Below are 19,911 nucleotides of genomic sequence, written 5' to 3' on the forward strand. Positions count from 1 at the left end.
ATACACAATGGAATACTATTCAGCTATAAAAAAGAATGAGATCCTGTCATTTGCAACAGGATGGATGGAACTGGAGATCATTATGGTGAGTGAAATAAACCAGGCAAAGAAAAACAAACGTGTCATGTTCTCACTTATTTCTGGGATCTAATAATCAAAACAATTGAACTCATTGACATACAGAGTAGAAGGATAGTTACCAGAGGCTGAGAAAGATAATTGGGGGCTTGGGGAAGTGGCCATGGGTACAAAAAAATAGAAAAGATGAATAATACCCACCGTTTGATAGCACAACATGGACACTGTAGTCAATAATTTCATTGTACATTTCAAAATCACAAAAACAGTACAATTGGATTGTTTGTAACACAAAGAATAAATGATTGAGGGAAGGATGCCCCATTTCCCATGATGTGATTAGTAGGCATTGCATGCCTGTATCAAGACATCTCATGTACTCCATAAATATATACACCTATTATGTATCCACAGAAATTAAAAATAACTTTCCCAATTATTTGTAATGGAAAATGGCTGTATTGTCCCACTGAAATTATTTTTTCCTTGGTGCAGAATCTGGGAAAGGCCTCAACTGTGCATCATGGGAAATTGATTTTTAATAATACCTCTCTAGTTGTGCACATGATTAGGGACTAACTCATGGTAAGTAAAGTCAGCAGAAACTTCTTCCTCTCACCAGGTTCCTGGGAGGTTGGCTTCTTGATGAGTTAATTGCTCATGGAGTCTGTACCTGAGCCAGTAGAGACAGTCATGAGGGGTATTTTTGGACATCACAATTTAGAGCTTTCCCTTGGAAGGTGCTGGGTAAGCATCGCTGAAAATTGCTGTTCTTTGGGTGCCCCGTTTCTAGGATATATGTAGACTATACTTCCTGCCCTGTCTTTTTTTTTTTTTTTTTTGAGACGGAATCTTGCTCTGTCACCCAGGCTGGCGTGCAGTGGCACGATCTCGGCTCACTGCAACCGCCGCCTCCTGGGTCCAAGCAATTCTCCTGTCTCAGGATCCCATGTAGCTGGGATTACAGGTGCTCACCACCACACATGGCTAATTTTTGTATTTTTAGTAGGGACGGGGTTTCACCATGTTGGCCAGGCTGGTCTCGAACTCCTGACCTCAATTGATCTGCCTGCCTCAGCTTCCCAAAGTGTTGGGATTACAGGCGTGAGCCACCGTGCCAGGCCCTCACTCTGTCTTTAAGACCTTAATCATCTGGATACTGCCTCCAAGTCTTCCCAGCAACATACCTTGTTCCTTTTCTCTTAAGCTCCAACTGCTCCCCCTTTATACATCTGTATTCCTTATGGTAAAATAAACACTAATTATGCTGCACCATGACTATCTGTTATTTTTCCTTGCCTGGAAGAACAGCTCCTTGAGGGCAGGGATCATTTTTTATTATCGTACTCATACCCAGCTACTGCCTGGCATACAATGGATGCTCAAAAAACTTTGCGAAATGAATGAATGAGCAGTAGACTTTGTCTAATCTCATGTATGTATTCATACCATTTTCACTTGGAGAAGGTGACTTCTTACAAGTCTTAATGAAAACTTACTTCACCCATTATGTACTAAGGGATCCACGTTTCACTACCTGATGAAATATGCTTCTTAAGGTGTGTACAGTTTTGGCTGCTTTTCAAGCTGGACTTGCTCAATCCTTTAGTCATCTTCCCTGGAGCTAAGTGCTAAAATGTCACAAATTGCAGCTGGTTCCTTGTTTCTTTCCAACATATATCTCTCATTTTACTGTTCAAACTATGTTCTTAGTTAAATGTATACCTGAGAATGACAGAGGCATGTTATGAAAAGGCAACATATGTCCCTAAATGGACCTCTGTCCCTAAATAAACTTGGCGGGTTTTTTTTTAAATCTTTCTTTCAGCCTCATCCTGAAAAACAACCTGATTTCATACTAATTAATAAAAACCGAAATGTTTCAACAGGAGGTTAATTACTAGCTAGGATGAACAAATGCAATAGAATAACTGCCTCTGAAATACCGGGTAATTGCTGACAAACTGAAAGGACTGTCTGAATTGTAATTTGGAGAAGGGAATTGATTTTAATAGGACTTTTGGGTTTTAAAAATTCCTAGTAAAGGGCCGGGCACGGTGGCTCACGCCTGTAATCCCAGCACTTTGAGAGGCCGAGGCAGGCAGATCACGAGGTCAGGAGATCGAGACCATCCTGTGTAACATGGTGAAACCCCGTTTCTACTAAAAATACAAAAAAAAAAAATTAGTCGGGCCTGGTGGCGGACGCCTGTAGTCCCAGCTACTTGGGAGGCTGAGGCAGGAGAACGGCGTGAACCCGGAAGGCGGAGCTTGCAGTGAGCCGAGATCACACCACTGCACTCCAGCCTGGGTGAGAGCGAGACTCCGTCTCAACAACAACAACAACAAAATTCCTAGTAAAGAATTCAGCTGTCATCCTTATTTTGAAAATTAATCCTAGAGTTAAAGCTAGTTGAGCATTCACTGCCAGGTTGGAAGTGCCGACCAATGAACTTTTTAAGTTAAAAAAAAAAGGGGGTTATATTAGTATTTAAGTTATGCCAAATATTTTAGATATTAAAGAAAGTTGTATTTACAATTATATTGTTTAATTCTCAATATATTACCAAATATATAGTTTATTTAAAGATGGGAAAAATTAAAATCTACTTATGTTTGAGTTCTAATCCTATTTTGCTGTGCAAATCTAATCCTGATTTGCATAGCAAAATTAAGATTAGATTATAATGTTGCTAAATGCAACATTATAATTATGCATTCCACTAAAACTGTGCAATTTGTGAGAAAGTCCTTTCTACTCTCTCTGCTCCTTTTGTTCTTAATTCTAAGGCCAAGTTTTTAGTTTAGAATTTTAAAGTAAAAATGGAACACTTATTCAGTTAAATTTGTTTTTATGTCATAAATCATTACTCGTTGGAACACAATATTCAGTGAAGACTTTTTTTTTTTTTATATGGAGTCTTGCTCTGTCACCAGGCTGGAGTGCAGTGGCATGATCTGGGCTCACTGCAACCTCTGCCTCCCGGGTTCAAGCTACTCCCCTGCCTCAGCCTCCTGAGTAGCTGGAACTACAGGCGCGCGCCACCACGCCCAGCTACTTTTTGTATTTTTAGCAGAGACAGGGTTTCACCATGTTGGCCAGAATGGTCTCGATCTCTTGATCTCGTGATTCGCCTGCCTCGGATTCCCAAAGTGCTGGGACTACAGGCGTACGCCACCGTGCCCGGCCTCAGTGTAGATATTTTTTAAAGCCAAGAAAGCCATAAGTATTGCACAAGTTATACACGTACCTGAATTTACATGCACACATAGATATCAGTTCATGGGACTCACTCTCCTGTTTAAGATATGACCAGAGGCTTGTAACGACAATGTAGAATTCTAAGACAGCACAATAAAACAATCATAAACTAACCACTTCCCTTTGCCAAGTTTAGCAAAGTGGATGGAACAGGAAAAAAGATGTTCATGATAATCCTATTTCATATAGATTAAGGCTGGATTAAGGTGCAGCCATTCATATAAGGGGAGGGGTATTAAATTATCCGAAGGTCTCATTTGGTTACTATTATTTCTTAAGGCTTTTTTAAGGCTAAAGACGGCTGAAAGTCACTGGACACCTTTGTAGCCTTGTCATCTGGTCCTGGCCAGATCTGAGTTGAGAAAAACCAGCCTCAGATCCGCCTCTGCAGGAGTTGGACGCTCCCCACTCCCTGCACGCCCCGACTCCAACACTGGCTTCAGCTTCAATCCCAGAAAAGAGGATCAAAACGACAGGTTCCACGAACAAACACTGCGCCGGCGCCTCTACTTTGGAGAAAAGGAAAAAGGCGTGAGGTTTCGGTCATTTTTGTCAAAGGAAATCAGATGAAAAGGGGTGTACAAAGGACCAGGTCTCGTGAGCGCAGCCAATCTTGTCCGCTCCCAAGCGACTCAGGCTCTTGGCAGGACTTGCTGTAGAGTCCCAGACGGAGTTAGCCACTGAGTCCTTCAGCGACCCAGGAAATAACAACACTGTTGGCAGGTGGGGGAGGGCTCCCGGGAAGATATCCAATAGTGGCGTCAGGCAAGAGGACAGAAATGCTCCTTTCATTCACCTTGCGAAGCAGAGCATTTGGTCCCCGTTGGCCTCTGACTCTCTGTTGCGGCAATCTAGATGTTACCAGAATTCCCGTGTTTCCTTCATATTCAAAGGCACAGGAAATCTGGGGTGCAAGCGGACTGCTGTCTCTCAAGGAATAGAAGTCTGTGACAAACGTATAGAAATGAGTTTCATGTTGAACAAGATCCGTTTCTGCGTTCCTCCCTCAACCAGCCTTGATTCTCCGGATGCTTACCAACTTCTTAATATTTGCCTCATCTGCAAGGCTTTCAACCCGCGCTTTTGTTAGAATACTACTATCTTCCCATTAAAGCAATGCCCACACTCAGTTTGCTTGGTGAAAATGTTAATAACGCACACTTAGAAAACGGTGATAACCGTTGCTTGCATAAAGTGGCCATTTGAATAGACTTTGGGTCTGATTTAGAGATTTAGGGATGGATGTTTAAAACAAAGCAAAAGTAGTAACAGACTATAGCATTGGTAATGTGTGTGTGCATATATACATATTATTTTTTTAAAAATAAAGTTCGATTATTTCACCTGGCTTGTCAGTCACCTATGCAGGCGTCTGAGCCCCCGGGTTTCCAGGAGCCCCCCCGTATAAGGACCCCAGGGACTCCTCTCCCCACGCGGCCGGGCCGCCCGCCCGGCCCCCAGCCCGGAGAGCTGCCACCGACCCCCTCAACGTCCCAAGCCCCAGCTCTGTCGCCCGCGTTCCTTCCTCTTCCTGGGCCACAATCTTGGCTTTCCCGGGCTGGCCTCACGCAGTTGCGCAGGAGCTCGCGGGGGAAGACCTCTCGTGGGGACCTCGAGCACCACGTGCGACCCTAAATCCCCACATCTCCTCTGCCGCCTCGCAGGCCACATGCACCGGGAGCCGGGCGGGGCAGGCGCGGCCCGCAAGGACCCCCGCGATGGAGAGGCAACACTGCCGCGACTGCACTAGGGGCAGCCCCGCCGCGTCCCAGCCGCCTCCCGGCAGGAAGCGTAGGTGTGTGAGCCGACCCGGAGCGAGCCGCGCCCTCGGGCCAGCGTGGGCAGGGCGCCGCAGCCTGCGCAGCCCCGAGGACCCCGCGTCGCTCTCCCGAGCCAGGGTTCTCAGGAGCGGGCCGCGCAGGAGACGTTAGAGGGGGTTGTTAGCGGCTGTTGGGAGAACGGGTCACGGAAACAGTCCCTTCCAAAGTCGGGGCCATCGTGGGGTGGGCGAGTCCGCCCTCCCAGGCCGGGGGCGCGGACCAGAGGGGACGTGTGCAGACGGCCGCGGCCAGCCCCACCTCGCCCGGGCGGAGACGCACAGCTGGAGCTGGAGGGCCGTCGCCCGTTGGGCCCTCAGGGGCCTGAACGCCCAGGGGTCGCGGCGAGCCCACCCGGAGCGAGTCAGGTGAGCAGGTCGCCATGGCGATGCGGCCCCGGAGAGCGCACGCCTGCCGCGGTCGGCATGGAAACGCTCCCGCTAGGTCCGGGGGCGCCGCTGATTGGCCGATTCAACAGACGCGGGTGGGCAGCTCAGCCGCATCGCTAAGCCCGGCCGCCTCCCAGGCTGGAATCCCTCGACACTTGGTCCTTCCCGCCCCGCCCTTCCGTGCCCTGCCCTTCCCTGCCCTTCCCCGCCCTGCCCCGCCCGGCCCGGCCCGGCCCTGCCCAACCCTGCCCCGCCCTGCCCCGCCCAGCCGGCCACCTTTTAACCGCGATCCTCCAGTGCACTTGCCAGTTGTTCCGGACACATAGAAAGATAACGACGGGAAGAGCGGGGCCCGCTTTGGGGTCCAGGCAGGTTTTGGGGCCTCCTGTCTGGTGGGAGGAGGCCGCAGCGCAGCACCGTGCTCGTCACTTGGGATGGAGACAGGCTTTCCCGCAATCATGTACCCTGGATCTTTTATTGGGGGCTGGGGAGAAGAGTATCTCAGCTGGGAAAGACCGGGGCTCCCAAATTTCAACTTCCAGGTAACGTGGGTTTAGTATCCCGACTTGGAGGCTTGTCAGAATGTTTCTGTCCTTCCAGCCCAACAAGAAGTCTTGGGATAAAAAGCCTCCCTCAGGGATTCAAATAACTGTTTTGATTCAGAGCAACTTTGATCGCCTGTGCGGTCGCACCTGCCCTTTCAGCCCCAATAATTGCTGGGAAGATCAGTAATTGGTGTTAGTCCCATTGCTTGGTGCTCTCCCTCCTAGAGGTTCGCTGTGTCCTTGGAGCCCGGGGTGGACGGGATCGACTAACCAGCTTGTCTGTTTCTCTTTCCCTGGTAGCAGCAGCCCGTGGAGTCTGAAGCAATGCACTGCAGCAACCCCAAGAGTGGAGTTGTGCTGGCTACAGTGGCCCGAGGTCCCGATGCTTGTCAGATACTCACCAGAGCCCCGCTGGGCCAGGATCCCCCGCAGAGGACAGTGCTAGGGCTGCTAACTGCAAATGGGCAGTACAGGAGGACCTGTGGCCAGGTAATGACTCCGACGCATTGAGAATGATGCTTGTGGAGAACGGCTCTCCTGCTTTGGTGCCAGGTGCTTTTCTCTTGCCCTTGTACCTACAACTCCCCCTGAGTATTACAACCCTGGAATCTGGACTACAGGGAAGTTGATTTATTTCTTTTCTTCTTTCTTTCTTGCTTTCTTTCTTTACTTCTTTCTTTTTCTTTGTTTCTCTTCCTTCCTCCTTTCCTTTTCTTTTCTTTCCTTTCCTTCTTTTTTTTTTTTTGAGACGGAGTTTCGCTCTTGTCGCCAGGCTGGAGTGCAGTGACGCGATCTCGGCTCACTGCAACCTCCACCTCCCGGATTCAAGCGATTCTCCTGCCTCAGCCTCCCGAGTAGCTGGGATTTCAGGCACCCACCACCACGCCCGGCTAATTTTTGTATTTTTAGTAGAGATGGGATTTCACCATGTTGGCCAGGCTGGTCACCAACTCCTGACCTCAGGTGACCCGCCCACCTCGGCCTCCCAAAGTGTTGGGATTACAGGCGTCAGCCAAGGTGGCAGGCCAGTTGATTTCTTAAGATCACCTTGAGGGGTTCGGTTTTCAGCTAGAAATAGTGATTAGTTTTATTTGTTATTTTTTCCACTATCAAGGAAATAGGTCTAGGAACTCTTTGGGTTATGTATATTAAAGTAATTTAAGGGCTGGGCTAAAAGGAAATGTGAATGCTTCCAAATAAACTGTAGAACTGGGTTTCCTCCAGGTTAGAGCAGTGTTCACATTGATGCAGGCTGTGCCTAAAGCAAACCTGGATAATCTTGGCTGTGTTCATTGCGGATAGTGTTAAAATCAGGATTAGATCAGGCTAGATTAGATTACTCCAAAATGGGTGCTTTGAAGGCAGACATCTTCCCAGTACTGACTAAGCAGCTATGCTAACAGGTAATGGTCCCTCAGATATTAATTGTGTGAACTTAACTGATCATACATACCTTAACCAGACTGAAAACTATACCTTTCCTATTTCATAAGTGAGAAAATCTGAAAGGTTTAAGCCTCTGCCAAAAGAAAGCTATGGTAGAAACTAGATTAGAAGCCCCTCATCTACTGACTCTTCACATGCTCTGTTCAAAGCTTTGGAGAAAATTGAGTGGAAGTGGTTTTAACAAATTTTAATTTGCTTAGCAATGTTTGCTTTTTAAAACTTAAAGCCTGAGACTTGGTTCTTATGAATTGTCAGTTGTGCCTGTGTTGAATGGTCGCATTTTAAATTCCCAGTTGCTAACCTCTTATGTTACCTGGTGCCACTTCTGCATTTCCCTGTACCTATCCTCTACAACCTGCTTAGAAATCTATTTTGTACCTTCCCTTCTCTGTTTAATCCTCAGTAACCTCCTCCTTCATGCCCAGTCTCAGCTGATCGCTTTGTATCTTATTTTCCTAAAAATATAGAAGCAAGCAGAAGAGAATCTCCACATGTCCCTGTGTGCCATATAATCTGCCATCTACATCCTGTTATGTGACTGCTATGTCCCTGCTCTCATGCGAGGTGCCCCCCCGCCCCCCGCCATGCGTACAATATACTTGTGTCTTCTTGCTTCTTCAAGGATGTTACTGCAGCCACTTTTCTTTCTCTCATTAGTTTTTTCTTTTCTACTGGGCCAAATCTGTAAGCATACAAATATATTGCCATTTTCCCATCTTAAAAACCTTTCAACTAAACGCTCCCTCTGAGTATTACAACCCTGGAATCTGGACCACAGGGAAGAAGTTGATTTTGTAAAATCACCTTGACCTGTCCCTTTTTCAGCTAGAAATGGCGACGAATTTTCTTTGTTAGTTTTCCAGTATCAAGGAAATAGGTCTAGGAACTGTTTGCATTATGTCGATTAAAGTAATTTAAGTGCTTAAAGAAATTTAAGTAATGGGACAGAAGCTATCCCATTTAAAGCCACATATATTGAAAGTTTGTCGTATTTTGACATATATAATGTTGCCTTTCCCACTAACATGTAAGCTCCATCCAGGTGTTGATTTAGGTTGTCATGTTCACTGTTGTGTGTCCATTACTTTGAACAGACCTGGGCCTGGCCAGGATGGCACACATTGTTTGTTGGATGAATGTTCTCTGTCTCTAGTTCTTTTCCTGCTCTATTTGGACTCAATTCATAGTCTTTTCCTTCCTCGACTGATCAGCATTATTTGACGTGGTTGATCATTATTTTTTCCTTGAAATAATTTCTTCTCATTCAGCTTGTAGAACACCACTCTCTCCAAGTTTTCTACCTAGCTCATTGGCCACCGTTTGATATTCTAATTGTTACTTATATATATAGTCTCTACAAGTTAGAGTGCCCTAGGACCTAGTCTTTGATCTAAATCTTGCACTCACTCCCTTAGTAGCCTCTTAGTCTCCTAGCATTAAACACTCTCTATTTGGTGATGACTGATATTTCTATCTCTGGCCTGGGCCTCTGAGCTTTATTGCAGGCTCACATATTCAGGAGCCTACTTGGCATCTCCACTTAGGTCATATAATAAGCAACGTATAAAACGAAACACCCATGCTTTTCCCTACTCACAGACTGCTCTTCCCAAGTCTTCCTTATCTCAGTAAATGGAGTAGCCATCCTTTCTGTTATTTAGCCTCCAAACCTTTGTCTTCCTCGATTCTTATTTTTCTCTCACCCCACATCTAATCTTATGAGAAAATATTATTAACTCTACTTTTTAAATGTCTAGAACTATTTTGCTCTTCATGGTTTACAATTACTTCCCTGGTTCAAATCCCTATTGTGTCTCACTTGGAATTTTCAAGTTTTGTAATTGATTGGCTTACTTACTCTCCACCTATGCACAGCCAGAATCATCCTTTTAAGAAATAAAAAGATTATGCCACTCCTTTGCCCAAAATTCCAGTGGCTCCTGTCTCTGAATAAAAGCCAATTCTTAGATCAGCCTTGGCAAGTGAACAAAAACAAAATAATAGTAATGAAAACTAATCCTTAATTGGCCTATGGTAAGTCCTTCATGATTGGCCTCTTTTTTCTTTCTGTCCTCATGGCCTATATGACTGTCTCACTCTGCTCTGTTTGCTCCTACTGTGTCTTTTCTAGTTTGTTTCATTCTTCTCCCACAGACTAGAATATAAACTCCATCAAGGTAGTTCTTTTTAAACATTTTGTTCACTGCTAAATTCTGGGCACGAGAAAAGCTTCTAGCACATAGTAGATACTCAGTAAATATTTGTTTATTAAATATATGTCCCAGCCTATGGACACAGTATCTATGTAGCAAGAGTCAAACCTGGCAGTAACTTGGAGCTGTGGTTGTAGCAAGAGTCAAACTTCGCAGTAACTTGGTTATCTGGTTACAGTAACTTATGATTGTGACTCTTTGTTGTCTTTGTGATTTCCCCCCAATTACTACCATAAGTGTTCATTTTCTTACGGACATAAGTCACCTATTTAACTTGATAAATAAAAGGGAAAGTTATGGAACCACCTACTAACTTAGAAGTAGCCTTCAACAGTACACACCAAGATACATTATAAACAAAATGTTAATGTGGTAGACAGAGCTGGCATTTGCATAAATATAGCTCAGGTTCATAGAGCTGCCCACCTGCCCTGATTCAGCTGACATTCATGCCATCTGGCATGGCTCACCTTAATATGCAACAGTGTTTGATGCATTATGCTTGTTCACTGTGGCGGCACCACAGTTGTTCCCATTGTTCATGTTATAAGAATAGAGAAAAAGGAGAAGTGATTAAGAAATTTCCCCAAGAGTAAATGCATTATGTCATACGTAAAGGTTCTGTGGCTTGTAAGAGAATTTAGCAGCATCAGTTTCCAAAATCGTGTTTCTTAATAAGTGGATATAAAATGGAAACATTATAGGGGCCTTCTGGCTAAAAAGTTATTTATATAAGGAGGGGAATTGTAGGAACTCAGTCACTGCATCAAGAGTTATGCTGACTACTTATAAAATCTCATGATGCTATAAATATAAAAGCCAATTTACAGTTTTCCCTTTATATGTGGTACCCATTTCATTTTGGAAGAGAGCTATAGGTTTTCTTTTTTCTACAATCTTGAGTTTCCTTTGATACATATGTGAGGTAGATTAAAATTTTAGGTAGCTCTTTCTCCAAATATCAAATGTAGACAAAGATAAGGGGGGAAAAATTACACTTTTGAAGACCTTTTTTTTTGGAATTAAATTGCCGACATAGATTTTTCAGTTTAGAATTTATCTTACCTTCCCAGGCTGTTGGTTTGAGTCATGCAGGTTCACATTGCCTCTGTGGTCTTTGACGTGGCCTCTAACAAAAGATTTAAACGTTTTTTAGGGGATCACAAGAATCAGGTGTTATTCTGGATCAGAAAATGCCTTCCCTCCAGCTGGAAAGAAAGCACTCCCTGACTGTGGGGTCCAAGAGCCCCCTAAGCAAGGGTTTGACATCTACATGGATGAACTAGAGCAGGGGGACAGAGACAGCTGCTCGGTCAGAGAGGGGATGGCGTTTGAGGATGTGTATGAAGTAGACACCGGCACACTCAAGTCAGACCTGCACTTCCTGCTGGATTTCAACACAGGTAACTGACTTGCCTATGGTTGATGGCTGATGGTACCCTGTATTTATAACTGCCTGCAGCATTCAATAGCTAGTAACTAGCAAGAGAAAAACAGCAAGTAATAACTGTATTCACAACTGCCCGTGGAGGGTTAGTGGATTGAACAAATGTTTAAATTAAATGAGTTATCTGACAATGTTGAACTCTTGCAGTTTCCCCTATGCTGGTAGATTCATCTCTCCTCTCCCAGTCTGAAGATATATCCAGTCTTGGCACAGATGTGATAAATGTGACTGAATATGCTGAAGAAATTTATCAGTACCTTAGGGAAGCTGAAGTAAGTTTTCCCACCTTCTACTTCAATCTTCAGGACCCGAGCTCTTATTACTAAGATAAATTATAAACTCTTGGTCCATAACCACTAGTGAATGGCACTCTTATGCCAGCTAAACATAAGAATATCTATGAAAAATAATAGTTGTGATGGCAAGTCGCAATTGCTTGGACTATTTCTACGTGATTCAAAGGGTTTATGTGTTAAATATTTCACTCTTAGGAATAATTCGTATTGCCATTCTCCCCTGCCCCCCCAACCCCAGGTTAATTTGCTAACCAATTACTTTACAGAACCAGAAATTTACACTTTCTTCCTTGTTATGATAAGGATTTATTTGGCTCTGATTAGAATCTTTCCAACCTTTGCTTGTGAGATTTTTAAATAGCAACTATACTGTGGAATGATCTTTCTGAAATTGCAACTACTAAATATCAAAACCTTTTCCCAATCAGATAAGGCACAGACCCAAAGCACACTACATGAAAAAGCAGCCAGACATCACGGAAGGCATGCGCACGATTCTGGTGGACTGGCTGGTGGAGGTTGGGGAAGAATATAAACTTCGAGCAGAGACCCTGTATCTGGCTGTCAACTTCCTGGACAGGTTCCTTTCATGTATGTCTGTTCTGAGAGGGAAACTGCAGCTCGTAGGAACAGCAGCTATGCTTTTGGCTTCGTAAGTGTTCTTTCAGCTTGCATAATATGAAACTATCACTTGTCAAAACATGGAATTTTTGTCCTCTATTTCTTATTGAAGAAATGCAATGCTTGATAATTAAAACTAGTCATGTGTCCTTTGATAAAAGATCATCCTCTTCACAGGATTGACTGAGAAACTGAAACTTACCACATGTTTACTCTTCAATCACCTGGTTATGATTTATAGCAACAAGTTCAGTGTCATGACTAAGGCAGCCATCATCTCAAATTCAGGATCTAATTTAACTATTTTGCAGTGTAGTCTTTTTGCTATTTCCTATCTATTAAGTCCTATTTAAAGACAGTGTGGTTACAAAAAGCTATCTTCATGATCTAGCAAATGACCCATAATAACAGGTTTATTTGGTTACAGTGAATAAACTACTTCAACTGGTTCCTGTTACTATCATTCATTCATGACAGTACCTAATTGTGTGGGAAAAGAGAGCTGGGTTGTGGCTGAGCTACCTTTAAGTGACCTGTTGCTGAGTGGTAGTTTCTTTTCTGTTCTTCTGGTCTCAAACATTCTATTGTTAATGCAGAAAAACTTGCCAAAATTCCCCTAAAGAAAGTAGAAACAAAGGCAGAAGGAAAGAATTGATCATAGTGAAATTATATCATTATGTCTCTTGGCTATAAGCATCATTTGCTAATTCAGTGGACAAAGTTCAACAGCATCTTTTTAAAAACTAGAGGCCTGTGGAGTTTGTTTCTATCACTGTGTTGATCTTAACACTTTTTTCTATGAAGTGATTTGAGGTCTGTAGAATGTGTAGGAATTTACCTGTAGTGTCTGTCATTCAGAATCTTTCAGTGTATCACAGGCCCAAACCTAAAATTCTTGGTTGGAAATTGTTTCTGTTACTACTCCTAGCAGTAAATATAACCTATCCTTGTGATAATCATGTTCTTGGTCCAGAAACAAGCTCCTAGTACTTTCATAGCCCTGAGTCATTTAGTGGTATTTAAGTGGATATGTGGCTGCAAAGTAAGTCTGCAAAGGCCATGCAGAGAGGCGTGGCTTATGGTAGCACAGGAGTAGAGCCAAAGGTTCTAAGTTTTACTTCTGAAAACTCTTCCTTTCCCAGGAAATATGAAGAGATATATCCTCCTGAAGTAGACGAGTTTGTCTATATCACCGATGATACGTACACAAAACGACAACTGTTAAAAATGGAACACTTGCTTCTGAAAGTTCTAGCTTTTGATCTGACAGTACCAACCACCAACCAGTTTCTCCTTCAGTACTTGAGGCGACAAGGAGTGTGCGTCAGGACTGAGAACCTGGCTAAGGTGTGTATGCCGCGTGATTTCTAGGAACTTCCAGTGCCAAGGAGCGTAAAAATCAACCTTTCCCAATCATCCTTCAGTTCTTTTTTCCTTTTCAGTTTTCTTCCCACAGGCCCAGAAAAACTGTTCCAGTGCTGAAAAAGAGCTAATTTTAAGAACCCAGCTTTTGGTTATAAGGCATTACTATTGACTATGTTTGGCAGGCACGGGTTGTCTAATCACCCAACTATTTAAAAATTTAAGCTTGGAAACTGTTCTCTTATTGGATACAGACCACATACAAGCAAAACCTCCTAGGTTTATAGAGTGGGAACAAAGTAAATCTAGTTTAATAAGGTTTTAGTCTCATCCTAATATATTAAGTAATGAGCATTATTTGGTTGTTTGGAGTTACAGAACTTTAGTTGAAGGCATTGAAGTATTGGTTTGGTCAACTGGGTTTCCAGTGACCATAATCTAGGATATCTGGTATTTATGTGCTGTGCAAAGAGTAATAAGGATGTCCACATGTTTTACTATGTTTCTTCTAATATGAGATATTCCCACTGGTGCTGTCCTAGTCTCTGAACTGCCTGATAGATTAATAGCTTTAATATTTTTGTCTTTTGGCTAAAATCTCTGTTCCAATTCCAGCTGCCAGAGCAGTACCACTTTATCTCAGCATAAACCTAAACTATTAGCATAAGAAAAGTAACCTATCACCTATACTTTGAGTAGGCCAAATACTTTTGTATTGACATTTTACCAAAACATAAATGTTACTGTTGTTATAGACAGGCATACCAATTACTAACCCAGTAAGTAATTTTGAGCATCTATTTTTGTAGATGCCGACTGAACAAAGATAAGATACCATTTATTTCCTTGCCATTTCCAGGCTTACTTGTGACCTTAGTCACATTTCTAATTCCAATGTGTTTTCTTCTCTTGTGCTTAGTACGTAGCAGAGCTGAGTCTACTTGAAGCAGATCCATTCTTGAAATATCTTCCTTCACTGATAGCTGCAGCAGCTTTTTGCCTGGCAAACTATACTGTGAACAAGCACTTTTGGGTAAGATTCTAACTTCTTTCTAGATGAAATTCAAGGTCTATCTAGAATGGGCTTGCCTCTTATGAGGGCAAGTTAGTTTAATAAGGATCTGGTCAACTTGACAGCAGACCACAACATGCCACTGAGTCTTCCAGGTCAGTCATCATGGCTTTGACTCAATGGCTTCACTCTATGAGGACTGAGATTGCAGGAAGTCAAGGAGACAGCATCACATGCTCCTTCAACAGAAGCAGGCCTGGAAACCTCAGTGCCCACTGTTATTCAGGGAGGGCCCTTGAGGTACAATCATTGACTGCTTCAAGCAAAAGTTGTTGACTTTTACCTTCTATATTAAAAACAAAAACCTAGGTCCAATTAGGATGGCCAGAAGATTGCACCTCAGGCTTTCAAGACAACAGGGCAGTAAAGTGTTGCCTCTTGCCCAAGAAGGTGGCAACATCAGAAATGGACCCCTAGGTTTGGTTCTGAAGGCTCCCTGTTGTACTAAAAGAAGTGGGGTGTCTACCCTCATTTTCATGAATGCTTATGTTTTTTTCTGCTGCATTTTCTTTTTTTAAAAATTTTCTTTTACTTTTTTTAAAGCAATTCTTATTCCAGCACTGCAGTGTTTTGACTAAAAATTTTTCATGTTGTGTACAAATAGAATGGTCAGGCAAGCAGGGCTCTATAAGGACCAGTAAAAATTTCACTCATGAGGGAACAAGGAAAAAGTGATCCAGCCCCAAATTGAGCATTATAAATTTATAATATGAGAAAATTTAGAGCCCTGGCTGTTCTTTCTGATATTTTACATCTAAAATCTCTGAAGGGGGTTCTGGTCTCTTTCGAGATGAATGTGAATATTTACTAAGGGACTAATTCCCTTTATTTCAAATTGGTTATCTTCGGATATCTAATATAAAGTTATGTGAAACAATTTTTTTCTTTTGTCTTGATTAGCCAGAAACCCTTGCTGCATTTACAGGGTATTCATTAAGTGAAATTGTGCCTTGCCTGAGTGAGCTTCATAAAGCGTACCTTGATATACCCCATCGACCTCAGCAAGCAATTAGGGAGAAGTACAAGGCTTCAAAGTAAGTCACTGACATTTTCATATCTTAGCTCTCTATTTAAAGCTTAATGGGTTATAGTAATGGTTACTAGATTAAAAATAGATTAAATTGTATATCTGGTGCCAGGTTGGAAAAGTAAGGTTACGTGTACAAATTTACAAATAAATTTGAAAAGACCTAGATTTATAATTTTTCAGCTTTTAATACTTGTAGTCAGCCAGCTTCCTTCCATTCTGTTAAAACTACTGGAAAGTTTTCTGTGACCTGAGATTTTATCAAACCAAAGTCCTTGGCTTGTGCTGACCTTGCTTTGGGTCTTGTTTCAGGTACCTGTGTGTGTCCCTCATGGAGCCACCTGCAGTTCTTCTTCTACAATAAGTTTCTGAATGGAAGCACTTCCAGAACTTCACCTCCATATCAGAAGTGCCATTAATCGTCATAGGCTTCTGCACGTTGGATCAACTAATGTTGTTTACAATATAGATGACATTTTAAAAATGTAAATGAATTTAGGTTCCCTTAGACTTTAGTAGTTTGTAATATAGTCCAACATTTTTTAAACAATAAACTGCTTGTCTTATGACCATGTGTTAGACTTATTTACTAATTATCATGGCTGACATATTCGTCTGGAATGTTTGTTGAGAGTATTAAAAGTGTTATGTCTATTTCAAATATTCTTCAAAACTGGTTTTGTAAACGTGGCATGCTATTAGGATTAAGTATTCCAAGGCATCCAGGGATATTCATGTTTGGTAAATGGCTGCTTTGAGGCTTTTTTCCTTCCTGTCTCATTATTCCCCAGGTAGCTCGCCATAGATTAGTAAAGGAAGAAAGGGACAGCGTAGACAGATGGGTGAAGGGATTTGAATAAGCGCTGCCTGCTCTAGCTTCACTCTACCATCCTAGTCAGTAAGACAGGGGTTGAGGCCCAAATGTAGTCACATAGCTCTTAGAGGTCACTGACATTTAATTCTAATCCAAGGATAGCATGCTCATTTGTACAGGGCTGCTATTATGTCTATGATCAGGTTTGATTTAGGCACCCATTAAGCATATATTTCTGTCTTAGAAGATGCTTTCGGAGGTAGAAAAAGCAAATTTCACCTTCGGAAGGAACATCAGAATAATGAACCCAACCCACCAACTGTGTCTCTTGGGAGACCTCTACCCTAAGCTTTGGTATGGCTTGAATTATTCATGATCTTTCATGATCTACAGTTTACTTCACTAATCTATATATGTTTTCTCTTCTCTTCTCTCCTCTCCTCTCCTCTCCTCTCCTCTACTCTCCTCTCCTCTCCTCTTTTCTGATGAAGTTTCAGTCTTGTCACCATGGCTGGAGTGCAGTGGCACGATCTTGGCTCCCTGCAACCTCCGCCCCCCGGGTTCAAGCGATTCTCCTGCCTCAGCTTCCCGAGTAGCTGAGATTACAGGTGTCCACCACCACACTCAGCTATTTTTTTGTGTTTTTAGTAGAGACAGTTTCGCCATGTTGTTCAGGCTGGTCTTGAACTCCTGACCTCAACTGTTCCACCTGCCTCAGCCTCCCAAAGTGCTGGGATTACAGGTGTGAGCTACCACGCCTGGCACACCTGGCTAATTTTTTGTATTTTTTTTTTTTTTGTAGAGGTGGGTTTTTTTGCCATATTGTCCAGGCAGGTCTTGAACTCCTAGGCTCGAACCCTTGGGCTCAAGTGATCCACCCACCCACCTTGACCTCTCAAAGTGCTGGAATTACAGGCGTCAGCCAATGTGTCCGCCCAGCACTTATGTAGGCTACAAGATGGGTAAAATGGAAAACAAAACAATTGTTTAGAATTTCTTCTAAAGATTGGAAGGAAAAAAGTAGATTTGGCCTTGAGCGTGGGTGGTGCTTTTTGGGGATTAAATGTGAATTTGCCCTGTGCTCTTGTTATCACCAAAATTAGTTGCCCTGGACCAGTAGTTCTTGAGCTCTCTGGGCTATGTGTGCCTCTGCAGAGGGGCCTCTGGAGAGGGGACTTCATGGGGTGGTCCCGAAGACATGATTTGCTTTTTCTACCTCCAAAACCTCTCAAGGAGATAAGAAATCCATGTCTTCTAGATTCCTTTACATAGAAGAGATTACACTCAGGCACGTTTTGGTGAAATGGGTATAGATGAAATTCACTGCAGATTTTGTTTCTTTCAAGCTCTAATGAAATTATAAACATAAAAATACAGCCACATTTTATGAAGTCTTTAAAAAATTTTTAAGTACCCACAAGTTCTTAAAAGATTTTAGCATTCCCTCCACCCCGCTTTTTTTTCCCAGCAGATAAACATTCTCAAGGTGTCTTCATTTCTGGGTCCAGTGAAGAAATTATTTCCCTAAACGTTTTGACATTTATTGCACACAGTTCACAAAGGGGATACAGGACCTGTATTAATACTGAATTCTGTTTTTATGTTATATGATTAATAACTCATTATTTCGTATTCTAATATATGACTATGTATGTTTCCGTTCACTGCATGAACAAGCTGAACTTTCCAACTATCCTTTTGTACTTCAAAAGGATGACAGACAAATTGCTTCCTCCCAAGTGGGGAGTGGGAGAGGGCAGTTCTGTTTTTTTTGTTGTTTGTTTATTGTTTTGTTTCTGAGGCAGAGTCTCCCTCTGTTGCTCAGGCTGGAGTGCAGTGGGACAATCGTGGCTCACTACAGTCTCGACCACCCAGGCTCAAGTGATTCTCCCACATCAGCCTCCCAAGTAGCTGGGACTAAGGTGTGTGCCACCTGTGTCCAGCTTGAGGGCAATTCTGGGTAAGGTTTTAGTGGTAGAAGTACTGTGTTTGTCCCTTTCAAGCCTTAAGGCTTTGGACTTGGCTAGGGAAGCTTCCTCTCATCCTTTACACACTTGTATTGGCTGATTACTTTCCTGTGATATGTGTGTTTGTTTTGAAGTGGACCCAGACACAATAACATTTTCTTTCACTAGTAATATTCTTACTTTACAATGTTTTGTGTCAGCTAGAGGGGACCTTGTAGAAATAGGTTCTCCACTGTGAATTATTTTACAAAGGAGCTTTTGTTTCTAAAACCAAATGCAAAATTTAGACTCAATTACAAAAACATATTATAGGACTGAACACGTAACTTTTATGTTCTTTGCTGATAGTGGTTTGCCCAAACCCCGTTCCACCCCACAACACACACACCCACTGATTGCGAAGGCCTGACCCTTATCTTAGACTTCCCTTTCTTAGTGCTTTTTTATGTCTCTGAAATACTTTATCTAAAAATAGAAATATAACCATCACCTGTGTATCTCCCACCCAGAGAGGGAATAGCAGCCTGCGTGTGCCTTCTTTTCATTGTTTTTCTTCCCTGAATTTGGTGTTGATCAAATCTGTGCATCATTTTTATACAATCTTGTGCCATATAATGATGTTTTGGTCAACAATGATTTGTGTATATGATGTGGTCCCATAAGATTATAACACTGTGTATTTTCACTGTACCTTACCTATATTTAGATATGTTTAGATACATAAATACTTGCCATTGTGTTAGAGCTGCCTACTGTATTCAGTACACTAACATGCTGTAGAGGTGTGTAGCCTAGGAGCAAGAGGCCATACCACACAGCCTAGGTGTGGAGCAGGCTATCCCACTGAGGTTTGTGTGAATACACTCTATGATGTTCACACAGTGATGAAATTGCCTAACAATGCATTTCTCAGAACATATCCCCATTGTGAAACGATGCATGACTATACATCTTAAGAATGTGTCCATAAACAATAATGTTTGTTTTTAAAATGTAATGGTTATTGACTCTTTCTCACATCCTTCAGTGATAGGGATCTTAGGTGGCATTGTTTTTTGAGATTATATGAATAAGTAGAATCCTAGTTATTTATACTATTGTATTGTCTTATATGACTACACCATGATTATCTGTTCTGTTGATTTTCCCACATCTTCCTACCCCACTCCTTGTCAGCCAGCAATGGAAATTGGTTCAGACAGGGCTGTGGGTGTGGGAGTGCCATACCTGTCTGCCTCTGCAGGCTTTTTAACCTGCGACTTCAGACAGATCCAGGCCTTTCTGAGGAACTCATGCATGATCATGAACGTAGGGGCTCTTGTTGAAGTGAGCCATGAGAGAGAACTATAGGAAAAGCATTTGGCAACCTTTTATCAGGAGCAAAAGCCCTAGAAATTATATGGATATATTCAAACTGTTCAGTTTCTGTTTTCCCAGTATGTGTTTGCCACCAGAGTTAAAATATCTAGACATTTTACCACTAAAACTTGGAAACGGACGTGTATACTCTTTGCTGAGAGTGCCCTTGCCGGTGCCACAGCCAGGCTTTATGTTCC

At 42.6% G+C, this 19,911-nt stretch overlaps 1 protein-coding gene across 9 annotated transcripts; it reads left to right on the forward strand.

Moving 5' to 3' along the window:
- The first annotated feature begins 2,857 nt into the window (after positions 1-2,857).
- Positions 2,858-19,352, forward strand: CCNA1 (cyclin A1). Of its 9 annotated transcripts, none has more exons than XM_003826886.6 (9): positions 2,858-5,134; positions 6,391-6,579; positions 10,906-11,152; positions 11,344-11,468; positions 11,921-12,144; positions 13,256-13,460; positions 14,395-14,508; positions 15,448-15,581; positions 15,887-19,352. In XM_003826886.6, exons 2-9 carry the CDS (start codon positions 6,415-6,417, stop codon positions 15,936-15,938), a joined length of 1,266 nt encoding a protein of 421 aa, XP_003826934.1. In that variant the 5' UTR covers positions 2,858-5,134; positions 6,391-6,414; the 3' UTR covers positions 15,939-19,352. The 9 variants fall into 9 exon arrangements, with proteins under 9 accessions (XP_003826934.1, XP_008950499.1, XP_034792476.1 ...); XM_008952251.5 differs by having other exon boundaries at positions 6,394-6,579; XM_034936585.3 differs by lacking the exon at positions 2,858-5,134 and adding an exon at positions 5,148-5,524.
- Positions 19,353-19,911: the final 559 nt, after the last annotated feature.

The sequence above is a fragment of the Pan paniscus genome, chromosome 14, assembly GCF_029289425.2.
Source record: "Pan paniscus chromosome 14, NHGRI_mPanPan1-v2.0_pri, whole genome shotgun sequence".
Lineage (NCBI taxonomy): Eukaryota > Metazoa > Chordata > Mammalia > Primates > Hominidae > Pan > Pan paniscus.